This window comes from Psammomys obesus, unplaced genomic scaffold (assembly GCF_907164565.1).
Source record: "Psammomys obesus unplaced genomic scaffold, mPsaObe1.curated_primary_1811, whole genome shotgun sequence".
NCBI classification, from domain to species: domain Eukaryota; kingdom Metazoa; phylum Chordata; class Mammalia; order Rodentia; family Muridae; genus Psammomys; species Psammomys obesus.
In genome coordinates, this window is record NW_026587216.1 from 3,870,339 (window position 1) to 3,886,332 (window position 15,994).

The window sequence follows — 15,994 nt, forward strand, 5'->3', positions numbered from 1 at the left end:
TGGGGAGTAACAGGCCTAGGATAACGACCCCTTTCTTCTCAGTAATATCTTTTTTTTTTCCTATTAATTGCTAGTATATGGTCGTATTGAACTGTCTGAATTTTCTGACCCAGTTCCCAGACCTGCTGTCAATTTTAAGATGACTGACGAGAACTCGGGGAGTGATATTTTTGTTGTAATAGAAATCTGTACCGTGGGCAGTTAAGACATTGCTGTTGCAGTCCCAAGGTTCCTTCCCAGCAGCCCCAGCAGGTGGCTCACAGCCTGTAATCCAGCCCTACACAGAGGCAGAGTTGGCCTGAGCAGGCACGGGCACCCAGGTGAACATCCTCAAACACAGGCACATACACATACATAATTTAAAATGAAATTAAATACTTTTTAAAACTAACAACCTCATTAAACTAAGCTGATGAAACTGTAAAGCAAATTAAAATTATGCAACTAAACAGTCTAAATTGACAGCCACTAAATTGAAAGCAGCTTTCTTTTGGTCCCTCCCTCTGCTGCTCTCTTAAAATTTACTTTTAAAAACTCATCATCTCTGCCTAAACAAATTGTCAGGGTACAGCACCGAGAGCTGTCAGAGTACTTTAGCTTCTTGTTTATTTTCAGATTGTTTTAGCAACAAATATTGCAGAGACCGGAATCACCATTCCTGATGTTGTGTTTGTCATTGATACTGGAAGAACAAAGGAAAATAAGTAAGTTTAACTTGCTCACAGTGAAAATTTTTAACATTGTTTTTTGGAGAAATTACAGACTCATGTTAAGGAAATCCAGATCCAAAAGGTCATAATTCTGCCCAAAGCAAAAAACCTTGGCAGAAGCATAGGTAAATTTAAAATATCTGAGACTAAATTTCAGAATTCCATACCTTGGATTTTACCAAAAACAATGCCAATGTGTACCACCACTTAAAAGCGCTATCTGGGCAGAATTGCACAACATAAGTTTTTATATACTTTTTGCTTATCAAGTAAATTGAAATATGTGCTGTTTATGGGGTTATGACAGAAGCATGGACTTTGGAGAACTGGACTTAAATCCCTGTTAGTCATCAGGCCCTTGGGTACTAATGAGAACTTGAAGTGTCATAATTGCAGATGGCTTGTTAGTGACCAGAACAGAACAGATGTGCTAGGTGAGCCTTCCACAGAGTGGTTCTGCTCTCTGTGTTAGTGAGTGTTACACAAACAGTGGAGACATCTCTAGCTAACTGTAGTTGATATACAATCCGCAGTATCAGAAAACTACAGCAATGTTTGGGTGACTGTGTAACAGAAAATCGGCTCTAAAACAAACGGTTGTATCTTCAGAGGAAACATTTTCTAGGCATAGACATATCTTGTGGTGCTGCTTTGAACTGTAATGTTGGTAGATAGCACTTCTCTCTACACAACTTTGGTGTGTGACTAGTTGGTATCAACTAAAACAAAAAAGGTACTTCAGTCAGATTCCTTTGAGAAAAGATGCGTTAAGCAAATTCTTTTCTTTGTGGCAAATGATTTTCATTTGGCAGCATGAATAGGCAGCATGAATTATCAAACTACTTAGTCAGGAAATATGACTTAAGAAATATTTGTCGGCCACAAAGTGACAGTGCACAATGTCAATCCCAGATCTCAGGAAGAAGAGACAGGTGGATTTCTGTGAGCTCAGGGCCAGCCTCATCTACATATTGAGTTCCAAGACAGCCAGGATTACAGAGAGAGAGAGACCTATCTCAAGCTCCCCACCCCACCCCTCATAAAAAGAAGTGTTTATTCACAGTAGTAATGAAGTCAATGTTTCCAAGCTTTTTCTGGCCTTGGAGGAGGCCAGTTATTCACATATTGTCTTCTAAACCCGACTTTAGGTACCATGAAAGCAGTCAAATGAGCTCTCTGGTGGAGACCTTCGTCAGTAAAGCCAGTGCCCTGCAGCGCCAGGGGAGAGCCGGGCGGGTCCGCGATGGCTTCTGCTTTCGGCTGTACACGAGAGAAAGGTAGGCCTGGCACTGACCGTTTACAGCACACGTAGTACGGCGGCATTACTGATGAGATGTTACCTTTCTCAGATTTGAAGGTTTTCTGGACTACTCTGTACCTGAAATCCTGCGTGTGCCTCTGGAGGAGCTATGTCTTCACATTATGGTAATCCCAAAGGACCGCACATGGGGTTTTTTGTTCCTTACTCTTTGTTTATTAGGAAACATATGACCACTTAAGTGTTTTCAACCTTCATTTGCTTTACATTTTCAAGTATTGTATGTTTAGTTTGATTTTCAGTTGGCAGAATAGGCACTTGACTGTAATATTTAATCAGGAGATGTGACTTGAACGTATGTCGGCCACAGAGCACTGTACTTTGAGTTGGCTGTTGATCCTGTGCAGTATAGATAGGACAGACAGCCTCATCACCTAGAGCAGCAGTCTCATGGGCAGCACGGCCTACCAAGGAGCCTATGGCGTTGTCTTGAGATGGTTTTGACTGTCCTAACCGAGCAGGGTCTATATGCTAGTATGTAGTGTGTAGGATGAAGGGTGCTGCTAAAGATAGGGCTGTGCCCAGTACAGCACCCCATATCTAGCAAAGCTCCCCAAAACAAAGACTCACGTAGCCCAAAGTGTCAGGCCTGCTGAGACTGAGACCCTCACCGAGACCACTGACTTCCCCGACTGAAAGTTACTCTTGATTCTTAACAATAAAAATCAGAACTGAAGGGGGCTGGAGAGATGGCTCAGCAGTTAACAGCACACTGACTGCTCTTCCAGAGGACCCGAGTTCACTTCCCAGCACCCACATGGCAGTTCACAACTGTCTATAACTCTGTGACCTGACACCCTCACACAGACATACATGCAGACAAAATACCAGTGCACATAAAAATGAAAATAAATAATTTTTAAAAATCAGAAGACGCTAGAGCATACAGACGGGGAGATCCACCCTTCTGCTCACCTCTTAGGATAGCCTCGCACACTTACCTCCTCTCCTCAAGACTGTGCTAAATTCAGACGTTAGTCCCGGCATTGCCTCCTGGCAGCACTGATCCTTCTGATCTTTCACGCTGCAGAAATGTGGCCTGGGCTCTCCTGAAGACTTTCTCTCCAAAGCCTTAGACCCTCCTCAGGTGCAAGTGATCAGCAATGCAATGAACTTACTCCGGAAAATTGGCGCCTGTGAACCAAATGAGCCCAGACTGACTCCACTGGGCCAGCACCTCGCTGCCCTGCCTGTCAATGTCAAAATTGGCAAGATGCTCATTTTTGGAGCCATATTTGGCTGTCTTGACCCAGTGGTAAGTAAAACACCACTTCAAGTGCCATTTGTTTGGGAAATTATTAAGGGATGGAAACAAGTTTAAACTTTTAATTTCTTAGTAAAATATAATGGCTGTGCTATCATTAAAACCTGGGTTACTTAAATGTCTGATGAGAATTTCCAAATATATTTAACTTTTTATAATAATATACTTAAAATCTATTTCTCCATTTATTCTCTTACAGAAAAATACTGTTCTGTGAGTTTGGTTTGCCTAGGTTGCTGCTATCAAGTAGCCTACCTGAAACATTTATTTAATTGAATGTGTAATAATTTGTAGGAAGTTGTTAATACTATAGACTATAATAGAATGAAGAACTTCCTTTATCTGTTCTCTTTCTGAGCCAGTAATTCTCAGAGTCTATTGTCTCAGTTTACTTCAGAAATAGACTCTGTCCGTGGACCTGAACCTCTGGGCACGTGGTCTTACGGCGATGATGCCAAGTGCTTTGAGCACAGATCGAGGCTGCCCCGAGCAGAGCAAATGGGCTCCTTCCTCCTGTTAGAAGTAAATGTGGGGCTGCAGCATGGTTCAGACATGCAGGCTAGGCCTAGTGTTCCTGTGGCAACCAGTTCAGTCCAGAGCCACTACAAAGGAGGAGTTGAAGGGCTTTGGGGATGGAGTCGGGCAGCTTCCAGAACTTGCTAAGTTCAAAAAGTACCAATTTACTATACTTTGTCTGAAAACTAGCAACAAGGTGGTTATATAGTCTACCTTATTTTCAATGCATTTTAAAAAATAATGTAAGTATTGGCCCCAGGGCCTCATGCATACCAGGTAAATACTGAGCTGTAACACCAGCCAAAACTTTGTTGTTTTTTCATTTATAACCAACAATAATTTCTCACATATGGCAGCTGAGAAATTCAACAGGTAGGCACCACACAATCAGTGTTTGTTGAAGGTCCTCCTCTTCCTCCTCAACCAGCCTTCTAGCTGTGTCTTTAGATGGTGAAAGAGCCCAACCTATGTTTGAAAGGCATTGTAGCCAATGAAAATTAGCGTCTGGAAGTCTAAAGTACTGAGCTATAATTCTGAGATTGTCTGTAGCTAAGTAGAAGCCTATAATCACTTGGGCATGTTTTCAGTGTTTTTCTCTGATTCTGGTACTATACTGCCTTAAATGACAGAGATATCCTAAAAGTAAATAAGTTTTAGAGTTCCATGGAAGGAACTAAGCTAAAGTTATGAAATTGTACAGTAGCAATGTACAATGTACAAAAGGCATTGAAAATAAGAAATACATAGCTTGTTTTATGATTTATTTTCTAAACAACTTTGGGTGTTTAGCTCTTTTATGGTAAATTATATTTATGTGCAGGCCACACTCGCAGCAGTTATGACAGAGAAGTCTCCTTTTACGACACCAATTGGTCGAAAAGATGAAGCAGATCTTGCAAAGTCATCTTTGGCTGTGGCTGATTCAGACCACCTCACAATCTACAATGCATATCTAGGGTAAAGAAAATAACCTGGTTGTTATCAATAAGCCAGTGGCTAAAAATAGTTGACTTTTTTAAAAAATGTATCTTTGTCATTAAAACTATGCTTTAACATTTAAGTTTGTTCATAGTGTTTTTGGTCTGTTAAGATAGGATTTTATTACTGGTTCATATGAAAACAACTTGCTGTTACATATGTACAGTTTCCAAATTTGAAGCAGTTTAATAATTTGTTATACTTAAAAATACTGCAGTTGGGGCTAGAGAGATGGCTCAGAGGTTAAGAGCACTGTCTCCTCTTCCAAAGGTCCTGAGTTCAATTCCCAGCAGCAACATGGTGGTTCATAACCTCTATAGTGAGATCTGGTGCCCTCTTCTGGTGTGCAGGTGTATCTGCAGACAGAACATTGTATACATAATAAATAAATAAGTAAATCTTTTTTAAAAAAATACTGCAATTGAAAATGATATATACATAAATGTAGCTGCTACAGTAAATACAGGCCCTTCTTCATACCAGATTATAATTTTATTAAACCTTCCTTCAGTTACTACTTCTGAAAAAGAGCTTGGAAGGGGGCTATTTATTTATTCACTGACCTATTTATCTAGGTGGAAGAAAGCAAGGCAAGAAGGAGGCTACCGTTCTGAAATCACATATTGCCAGAGAAATTTTCTTAACAGAACATCACTGTTGACACTAGAGGTAATTCTTTATGTTGTTCTTAGCAATCATGGTGTATCAGGAAATAGTTTTTATAAAGAGGCAGCATTGTTTCATGGAAATAACACTAGCCTGGGAATAGGATAGTTAAATTTTTAGTTGTTCTTTTTTTTTTTTCTTTTGGTAAATGACTCGGGGCATTATCTACAGTTCTTTCCAACTCTGGTACTCAATTATTATTTTACTTAATTATGGAGACATTCAGGAATACCAGAGAGTAAATAAAAGACTAGTATGAACTCTAGTTCACTCATTTTCCACATCCATTAACTAGCAACATGTGGTCAATATTGTTTTATTTATATTCCCCTTCCTTTGCTTAAGTCTGCCCTGTAGACTGCTTTTTAAATAAATGCAGAGGTTAGATTATTACAAATCTCTAAAGTATAGAACTCTTTTTACATCACACCTTTAAAACAAGTAAACCTTCATGTCTTCAAATTACAGGATTTAAATGTCCATAGTCATCCCATAGTTTTGTTTTTTGTGGCTAGTTTGAGTCATGATCCACACAAAATTTATTCATTATATTTGATTGATATGTCCTTTAAGTCTCTTAATCTATAGTTAATCAACTTTTTTTTTTTTTTTTGCTATTTGTGTGTGTGTGTTAAGAAATCAGTTAAATTATCCCAGAGGGTTTCTTGAGTTGCGAAAGTGTCCACTTCTGAGCCCTCAGAGGACATCCCAGTTACTTGGCCCAAAGTTGGCTGTCTCTTCAAATTAGTCCTTTTTTCCTTTGTCTCCTTTTAGCTGTCCCCAACCTCCAGATCGCCTCCCACCCCTGCTCTCTCCCGGCCTTGTCTTCATGGCCATGAGCGTCAGGGATTCGGATCTCTGCCAGCTCTGTGGTTACAGCAGCTGTTTGGTCTCTTCTCCCCTGGAATCAGTGTGAGCTGCAGACCGAAACCTAAAGGATATCCAGTGTGAATGCCACCTGTGCTCCTGTGTCCTGTGTGCTTGGGAGAGCCCTGCGGCCCCCCTGCTGATTACCCTCTTAAAGGTGCAAAGTGGCTCAGGCTGCAGTTTGATTAAGTGATGAATGAGCCATTAGGGAACTTCTGTCAGGATTCTTTAGGAAGAAATTTCCAGAGACAAGCAGATACGGTGCTTGTCATCAAGATCATCAAGATTGCCCTGTAGTTGTTCCTAATGTTATTGCCACTGACTAAAATCAAATCAAAATAAATTTTTAAGGGAGGGTTGTATTGAAGACACTTTTGTATTTTGTGACATCAAAGTCCTAGGGTGCTAAACAGTGACTTCTAATCCTTCTCTTCCCAGAATCTTGTTTTCTCCACTCAAGCTTTTGGCTGTAGTAAACTAAGCAATATTTTTGCATCCCATCTATTTTTATAGGAAACAGAACTATACATTTCAAAGTAATGTGGTAATTTCTATACTTTAATCAATTATACTTATGTCTCATTTTAACATAAAATCTAGGATGTGAAGCAGGAATTAATGAAGTTGGTTAAAGCTGCAGGATTCTCATCTTCCACAAATTCTACCAGCTGGGAAGGGAAGAAAGCCTCACAGACGCTCTCTTTCCAAGACATTGCCCTTCTTAAAGCTGTGCTGACTGCTGGACTGTATGACAGTGTGGGGAAGATAATGTATACAAAGTCAGTGGACGTTACAGAAAAACTGGCATGCATGGTGGAAACAGCCCAAGGCAAAGCACAAGTCCACCCGTCCTCAGTGAACCGAGACTTACAAACCCATGGGTGGCTTCTGTTCCAAGAGAAGGTAAAACCCTCACTCTCCAGTTCCTGTACGCACTTCTAGAGCTCCTTCGTAACAAGTTCAGATGTCCTGAAGGTATTTCTGTTTCTCGAGTAGAACTGTTATTTCTGTTCACATGTGAAATCAGATGCAGTTTCTCAAGCAAAACAACAAACAAAATAAGTATTTCTCTCTTTAAATGAAAGAAAGCAAGGTTTCTTTTCTGCCTGTCGCCCTTTCCTCTTGGAATGCAGACAGTTACAGCACGTGGACGTTGGGTAACAATCTGTGTTCCCAGAGTGGGTCACTACAGTGGTTGTCTCAGAAGGGAAAAAAAACATGTATGTTCTGTCTGTACATAAGGGGGAATGTTGGATAGAGGAATATGGTTTTGTAAATGTATCTACTTTTCTATTAAATTTGTTAGGAGAACTACATACATCGAAATAGCTAAATTAATTTATTTTTTAGACTATGAAGTTGTTTCCCCCACGTTGTCTTTTGTAGGTGAGGTATGCCAGAGTCTATTTGAGAGAAACGACCCTAATAACCCCTTTTCCAGTTTTGCTTTTTGGAGGCGACATAGAAGTCCAGCACCGGGAGCGGCTTCTCTCTGTTGACGGCTGGATTTATTTCCAGGTACCCAGCCCAGGCAATCTCATGAGTGCTTGAGAGCATTCACTTCCCGTATCACTGAGGGAGAGGTTAAAGTTCTTATGGAAGTAGGCATCACCTTTTCCTGTGTGGTTTATGGAAGAACACTCCATCTTATCTTAAGGATATTGTTTTAAATCTATTAAATTTGAAAATCATGTTACTATCACAGAACATACTTATTGATAATCATAATTACTGTATGCACAGTAATTACAGTCAACACAGTATTATGTTGACACCAGTTTTCTATAAATCATCCCAAGAAATAGCTTCATTTTGAGACAATGAAGGTGTGGAAAGAAATTAACCTTCCTAGAGTCCTTGGGTTGCTTGGTTGGTGATTCCCCAAACTCATGCTTACTCCACTGCATTTGTGGTCTGGCCCTTCCATATAAAAAACAAACAGATTCATAGTTTTTAAGACATGGAAAGTTCTCTGAACAAAGTAATCTGTGTCTATTTGCAGAAGTAAGCTTTTTAGTTTCCTCTGTATATGTTCTCGTCAACATTGACCGGCCTAAAGCAACTTTCATATATTCTGTTAATTATATTACACTTATGTGTCCAGAACCAGAGGAGTGAATTGTACATTAAAAAAAAAAAAAAAAAAAAAAAGTATCTGGCTCATGCAAAGAAGGAGTGGTAGGCATGTTCTAATAATTGGGTTGTAGTAATATTGGTAAAAACCTACAAACTTAACCAAAAATCACTGAAATTGAGCACTTAAAATGAGTACACTTTTATGATTTCTAAATTATACCTCAATAAAACTGTTAAATTTTTTCCTGCCAGCAGGTGTGGTAGCTCATGCCTTTAATCCCAGCACCCAGGGGGCAGAGAGGCAGAGGCAGAGATATCTCTTGAGTTTAAGACCAGCCTGGTCTACATAGTAAACTCCTGGCCAACCAGGGCTACATAGTGAGACCTCTTTTCAACTGTCCATTCCCCCAACCCCCTCCTCCGAATTTCCCCAAAATGTTTTCGTCTTGATTCAGAGTTGTACGTAGAGAAATAAAATAATTATTGGAGTAAGTTGCTTCATTGTGGCAAGAGGTACCAAGACTTACTAGGGAAGCAAGAGGTCTGTGTAGCTGAGCTCCCAGGGGTAACTTGGGTAATTTCTCCATTGTATTTTATGGTAATCCTGCTGTCCTAGGTTGCTTACATTTAAGGTACCTATGCTTAGATTGCCTTATCTAAATACATGCACATACCCCTGATTAACTTTGTCCAATGTGGCATTTCTCAACAGGCCCCAGTAAAGATAGCTGTTATTTTTAAACAGCTAAGAGTTCTCATTGATTCTGTTTTAAGAAAAAAACTTGAAAATCCAAAGATGTCCCTTGAAAGTAAGTGTTTTATTGTAAGATGGGTAAAAGAAAGTATACATTTGTACATTAGTATACATTTAGAAGATAACATCCTTGTGTGTAGATAGATGAAGATAATAAGTATATAATGTATTAAGGTGTTTTTTAAAAAACTTTTAAAATAAAAGCTGAGAGATTGATTTTAGAAATTGTGATTTAACACTGGAGTACCCTGTGACACACTGAAGCTATAATTTTGATGTAATGATTAGTAAAATTTTATTCTAATAAAATCTATTTATGCTAATTCTATGCAGCTCATGCACAGTTAAGTGACTATTCACAGCTTATTCTCTTAAAATCTTTACTCCTGATCTTCTTAACTTCTCAACTGTCCATTTCACAGAAAAAAAATAAATGAGCACAAACTTTGTTACCCATTGTCTTTCATAGCTGTTTTCTCTGCCATGCATTTCTCACAAATATACAACTAGCAGTTGGTATAAATAAGTGTGTTAGCCTTCAACAGAAGCCTGAAATAAATAGGTGATTTCTAGGTGCTAGGTATCATGGTCCAGTACTCCCCTAACCTGACAAATCACCAGCCCTCCTGACAACTATGAAAATAATGCAAGGCTCAGCATCCTGTTCCAGGCACACTGATTTCTCTGAAGAGAATTGTGATTTTTTTTTTTCTGTTGACATTTCTCCTCTCCTACCATGGGCCTTTTAAACACAGGAATTATTGTAATAAACTCCTAGGGTGTCCCAGGCTTAGGATTTACTTGAATGCATCTTCAGGCTTTGATTTAACATGTTCCTTGATAGCTGAACTTTCTGTAAGCCAGTGGTTTTCTCTTGATTAGAGTCAAGTTTTAGAACTAGTATTTTCTAGTTGCTGCTATAGTCTTGCCATGGCATTGCATTGTAAGCACTGAGATTTGGCATTCCTGTTTTAAGAATTATCTGGGACTGGAGAGATGGCTCAGCAGTTAAGAGCACTGCTCTTCCAGAGAACCGCCGTTCAATTCCTAGTACCCACTTGGCAGCTCACAACTGTTTGTAACCCCAGTTCCAAGGGGTCCAATACCCTTATTCAGACATACATGCACATAAAATAAAAATAAATCATTTAAAAATATTTTTTAAAAAATAATTATCTATGTATTTGATGCTTCTGACTTGGGATGGAAGGTGACACATTAGTGACCTTTCTGACTTTACTGTGAAAAGTTGTGATAGCGACTCACATTTGAAAAGGAAGTGTGTGAAGTTACCCTTGTGCTTTCTTGTTCTCTCTACTCTTCCTCAAATTCAGCTAATGGTCCTTTTAGATAAGCATCATTCCACTTCCAGCAAGTAGCCTCTTCTCCATCTTCTCTCCCTCCTCTGCTTTATCCTCCTTTCTTTAATGCCGCTCTAGCTCCCAAGCACCTGAATGTCAAAAGTCTTGTGACAGCCACCCACCAGGAACGTTGGGACCTAGTATAAATGTAGACTGTGAGTCCTGCAGCCCTCACAGGACAGCCTTCTAAGAGGGTGGCTGTGAGAGTCCCGGGCAATCATGGTCACAGAGCTGTTTGAGCAAGAGCAGCTGTTGATAAACCCACCTCAGCAAACCGTGACCCCTCCCTGTCTGTCTGCTCAGCTGGTGCTCCATCCTCCTGGAAGATAGGCCTGGCACTTCCCCACTGACACCTCTCTGAGAGCACTTCCCTCTTAGAGCTTTCGTTTCCTTGGTCCAAGCCTGGGAAGATTAAAATCTTTGCCACCTTTGCCCTCTTGGTAAAAATTCTGTCACACTGCAAAAAAGGGAGGAGACGATAAAGCCTTCAGTGTACTTCCGCTCAGTGGAGACAATGCTTTCTAAAGAACTAGTCAGTTACAGAAGTAACAGGCTGGCTGCAGTGGTGTGATCCCAGCCCTTGGAAAGTTGAGGCAGGGGGCTCATTCATTCAAGACCTTGTCTCAAAAAGAAAAAAAAAACTGGAAAAAAACCCACACCTATATCTCATTATTTTGAGCCTTTGCCTATAAATAGTCAAATATTAACTTCTTTTTACAAAATGTTATTTTTTGAAGTAGTAATAATATAACTTTAAAATCATTAACATAACTCTTATATGGCAACAAACTGGACTTTCTGGACATCTTCTGGTATTACAATGTACATTACTAGTGTTGGTTTACATTCTAATTTAAGAAAGGCTTGAAATAAAATATACCTCTTGTTTATATATATATGTACCCTGGAAAAATAGCCAGTGCTACATTTTTTTTTCATAGGTGTTTTGACTTATTTTTTTCACTCCCTCAGATGACAAGATTCTACAGATCATTACGGAATTGATAAAAACGGAGAATAATTGATGCTGAAATCCATGGTTAACTGCTTTTAAGATTAAGATAGAGATACAGTCCTGAAATTATGTGACGATCGACCATCACACTACGTGTTTCCTTACCTAAAATGTTGGTACTAGCCATTAACCTGAAGATGGCAGGAAAAAAAGCACAGACTTTCAACACAGACTTTTCTAGCTCCTTTGTAATGAAGATGATGATGCTCAGTGTATTTGCCATGACATTTACAATAAATTCTTTGTATATTCATATTTTGTGCATCTTTGTGTCACAAGGCCAAGGTCAGTGTCTGTTCTCTGAAGCTTGCTGTTTTGTTTTCCTGTGGAACTGACTTGATATTTGGAGAATAAATTTAGAGGTTTTGTCCTATTTCTTAGGGTTTCATAACCAAAAGCAACTTGGGGAGGAAACGGTTTATTTCAGCTTATACTCACAGGACAGTCTATCACAGAGGGAAGTCAAGATGGGCACCTGGAGGCAGAAACTGCTGCAGAAGCCATGGAGAAGCTGTTGACTGGCATGCTCCTCGTGCCTTGCTCAGCCTGCTTCCTTACAGAACCCAGGACCACTTGCCCAGGGGTGGCAGCACCCACAATGTGCTGTGCCCTTCACATTACTCACAAAATAAGAAAATGCCAGGGGCTGGAGAGATGGCTCAGTGGTTAGGAGGACTGTCTGTCCATCCAGAGGACCCAGGTTAAATCCCGGAGCCCACACGGCAGCTCACAACCATCTGTAATTCAAAATGATCTGACACACCCTTACACCGGTGCACATAAAATAATTTTTTAAAATAAAAGAATAAGAGGAACCTAACACAATTATGTGAGTCTTACAGTAGGTATTTAGTTTTAACATTCATTGCTGAATGAGTAAGGATGCTCCAATTTTCACCTTATGTGCAGAGGGAAGTAAACTTAATATTTAGTAGCAATCACTGATTTTACGTGTATAGTAGCATTTGGGCAAAGGAATTAAGAGCAAAGAGTCAAATGTGACTATGCTTTGAGTCTAGCTAATACCACTAAGCAAAGTTCAACTTTCAGCATAAGGAGCTAGATGACTAGGGCCATGGGATACACAAAAGCAAAGGAATCCTGGTCCTGCACATAATGCTAGTGTTGATTTTGAGTCTGTAGGTCTGTGTGTGCAGGCGAGTGCCCCAAATGTTTTGCCTGGATTCATTTGCATATCACGACAACCTATGAGGTAGGTGGGTGATGATGACTCCATTTTCTAAATGAGGGGGAAAAAAGCAGCTCAGAAACAACTCTTCAGAGAACACTAGTAGTAAATGGCAGCAATATGACTGCAAAGCTTTTGAAGTCTCTGCAGTGTGGTCATTTCCCTCTCTAGTGAAGCGCTGCCTCACGTTTGAACTAGGGTTATCACGTTAGTCTCGTGACTCCAGATGATAAGGAGAGGGGTAGCTAGTCACCAGAGGGGAAAGGTTGGAGACCACCGAGGGTGAAATGTAGAACTCCATTCTATTAACGTTTACACGTCATGATCTCGTGGGTGGCAGGGAGGAAGTTCATGATGCTCTTGTGGAAGTCAGAACACTTCCCGTACTTCATGTGGGTCCCAGGGATCAAAAAGGTTTCCCAGTAACATGCCATGACCCATTTCAAAACAAACCAGAGAAATAGCTGGTAAAAGTGCTTTTCGACCAAGCCTGATGACTTCAGTTCAGTCCTAGAACTCACAAGGGTAGCAGGAGAGAACTGACTCCACAAAGTTCTCTTCTGCCCTACACTCACAGGCTCACACACACATATGCATACAATAATGGCAGTGTAGCAAAACACCCAGCACAGCTGATCTCAAAGGGTGACATTCACTCTGCCGCACAGTGTTGAAGGTTTCAGACCATTAGCAGCTGGCTCGATTGCTTTATGCCTGTGGTGGTACGTAATGGCCAGAGTCGATGGAACCAAAAAAGGAAGAGGAGTCCCATGTCCTTAATCACTTTAGGAGTGTCTTCTCCATCCCAGTCTTCCCCTGGGCCTCATTCCTCTGAGTTTCTGTCACTTTCCAATGTTTTGTCATAGCAACAAAAAAAGTAACTAAAATATCATCCAATTTTATGGAGAACAAATATTAATATTCCAAAGTTTCAGTAATCTGAGATCCACCTTCATCCAGTAGCAGATAATTGATAATTTTTTAAATTGCATGCCATCCCGAGTAACACGAACTCCCATGCTGCCCTGCTCACCCCTCTAGGCTGTCAATCATCCTCTGCCCAGTGTATCCACACTGTGTGCATCACCTACCCCTTAGTTACTTAGCAGCTGTTTCTTCTTACTAGACTGTCATAGCATCACAGTGCTTATGCTCTACAAACCCTAATTTTTACTTAATGATGGTCCCAAAGTACCAGAGAAATGGCACTAGCAATTCTAATGCCAAAGAAAATCTATAAAGTGTTTCTTTTGAGCAAGGAGGTAGAATTCTTAACTTCGTCATGGGTAGCTGGGTATAGAAAGAAAGTACATAAAGCTTTGGTACTGTCTGTTACTTCAAGTATCTACAAAGGTCTTTAAGACATACTCTGCAGCTAAGGAGAGACTATCTACTAAAACATTAGGAGTCTTACTATACAATTGTAGTATTAGCATTCTCTATACCCTAGTTTCTGAGGCCAGCTGTTTTGTGAACCCCTCTCTTCACCTCTGTCAGGCTGCAGGATAGGCGGAAATGCACTCCTCAGTCAGGTTAACTTCCCACCCTGCTCTCAGGGGTGATAACCACCTCTGAGACAGTGGCTGCTTCATGGTCCAGGGCAGACTGCCACCATCCTGCTTCCCCTGGCCTCAAAGCCTGATTTACTTGTTACTTGTTTTCACCCCTTGGAACATACTGGGTTGAGGACTCCTGCTTGTCTTGTATCACAGCTAAGGGCTGATCACAAGAATTGACAAACAAGGTGGGCTCCTCAGCCTGGAGGGATTCTGTCCCCTCCCCATGGCTCTTCTTTCATAGCATTGGTTCAAGATGGGCTAGGGCTTTCCTTTGGCTCTCAGTCAGAATTTAAGGGTGAACTGAGCTGGGCAGTGGTGGCAGAAGAAGGAAGATCTCTGAGTTCCAGGCCGGCTTGGTCTACAGAGTGAGTTCCAAGACAGCCAGGGCGAGAGAGAGAGAGAGAGAGAGAGAGAGAGAGAGAGAGAGAGAGAGAATAGAATAGCACAAAGGGCAAATAGCACACTGGAATCATAGACCTGGATTTGAATCCACTTAGCACCTGTGGGAAGTTAACTTCTGAATCCATTTGATCTTCTTCTTGAACCTAAAAATAGGGCAATGCCTGTGCCTAGCTCGTCTAGTTGAGACAGCAATTAAAGGCTGCTAGTAAGCAGCCTGATAAGCTAAAGGACACAGCAAACGCTGCTGCTGGTAGCCTATATGAGCGGACTCCACCTCATTCCTGCTCCGACCACAGTGACCTCTCTTTGTTGTTCCTCCATGCAAGGGCCGACAGGCCCCAGGACCTTTGTCCTGTACAGTTGTCTGACAGGCACTGTTCCCACAGTGGTCCACCTGGTCCACTCTGCTGCTCCTGACCTGTTAATACTGCCACCCAGCCTATGGCACCCCCATGCCCTAGTCCTTATAGCCTGTCTTTGTGCAACAGCCTACAAAAGCTTCATGGACAGAGCAGAAACCCCAAGTGCTAAAACAAAAGCAAAGCCAGTCTCATACCTGAAGCTGCTATTCTGTTCTCTTTATTTGCTATGATTTGCATGGTGTTTCCTCCCAAACTCCTAGTGTGGAGATTTTCAGTGGTGGGGCTTTCAAAGGCAATTAAAGAGACAAGAAAGCTCCTCTCTCACAGATGGGATTCAGCACTCTTATAGGTCGTAAAGGGTGTGTGTGTTTGTGTGTGTATGTATATGAGTGTATGTGTGTTTGTGTGTGTGTGTGTGTGTTTGCGTGTCTTATTGCTCTGGAGCCTGAATTACAGGTTGTTGTGAGCTGTCAGAGTGGGTGCTGGAAACTGAATTCAGGTGCTTTGGAAGAATAATATGTTGGTTTGAATGAGACTGCCTCCCCTTATGTCTCAGGCATTTGACTACTTTGTCCCCAGTTGGCAGCTGTTTGGGGAGGATTAGTAGGTGGGCTTTTGTTTCTAGAAGAAGTATTTCCATGGGGCCAGCCTTTGAGGTTTCAGAAAGTACCAACTAGTCGGTAGTGGCACACACCTTTAATCCCAGCACATGGGAGGCGGAGGCAGGTGGATCTCTGAGTTTGCAGTCAGCCTGGTCTACAGAGTGAGATCTAGGACAGCCAAAGCTACACAGAGAAAGCCTGTCTTGAAAAACCAAAACCAAAATCATCCAAACAAACAAAATGTGTGCCGATCTGTGTTAGTCTGCATTCTCTAAAGAAAAAGAACTGATGGGGAGGGGGATGTTTTAGTGTGTGTGTGTGTGTGTGTGTGTGTGTGTGTGTGTGTGTGTGTGTG

General features: G+C 41.0%; 1 protein-coding gene across 2 annotated transcripts in view; it reads left to right on the forward strand.

Moving 5' to 3' along the window:
* Window positions 1-11,778, forward strand: part of Dhx29 (DExH-box helicase 29) — a 47,988-nt gene extending 36,210 nt beyond the window's left edge. For both annotated transcript variants that reach the window (XM_055603410.1, XM_055603411.1), the window contains 10 exons: window positions 616-704; window positions 1,859-1,987; window positions 2,060-2,135; window positions 3,059-3,283; window positions 4,629-4,765; window positions 5,362-5,455; window positions 6,920-7,222; window positions 7,706-7,837; window positions 9,108-9,204; window positions 11,483-11,778. In XM_055603410.1, the coding sequence (XP_055459385.1) occupies window positions 616-704; window positions 1,859-1,987; window positions 2,060-2,135; window positions 3,059-3,283; window positions 4,629-4,765; window positions 5,362-5,455; window positions 6,920-7,222; window positions 7,706-7,837; window positions 9,108-9,204; window positions 11,483-11,535 (1,335 nt within the window). In that variant the 3' untranslated portion in view covers window positions 11,536-11,778. The remainder of the gene's footprint in view (window positions 1-615; window positions 705-1,858; window positions 1,988-2,059; window positions 2,136-3,058; window positions 3,284-4,628; window positions 4,766-5,361; window positions 5,456-6,919; window positions 7,223-7,705; window positions 7,838-9,107; window positions 9,205-11,482) is intronic.
* The last annotated feature ends 4,216 nt before the right edge of the window (window positions 11,779-15,994 follow it).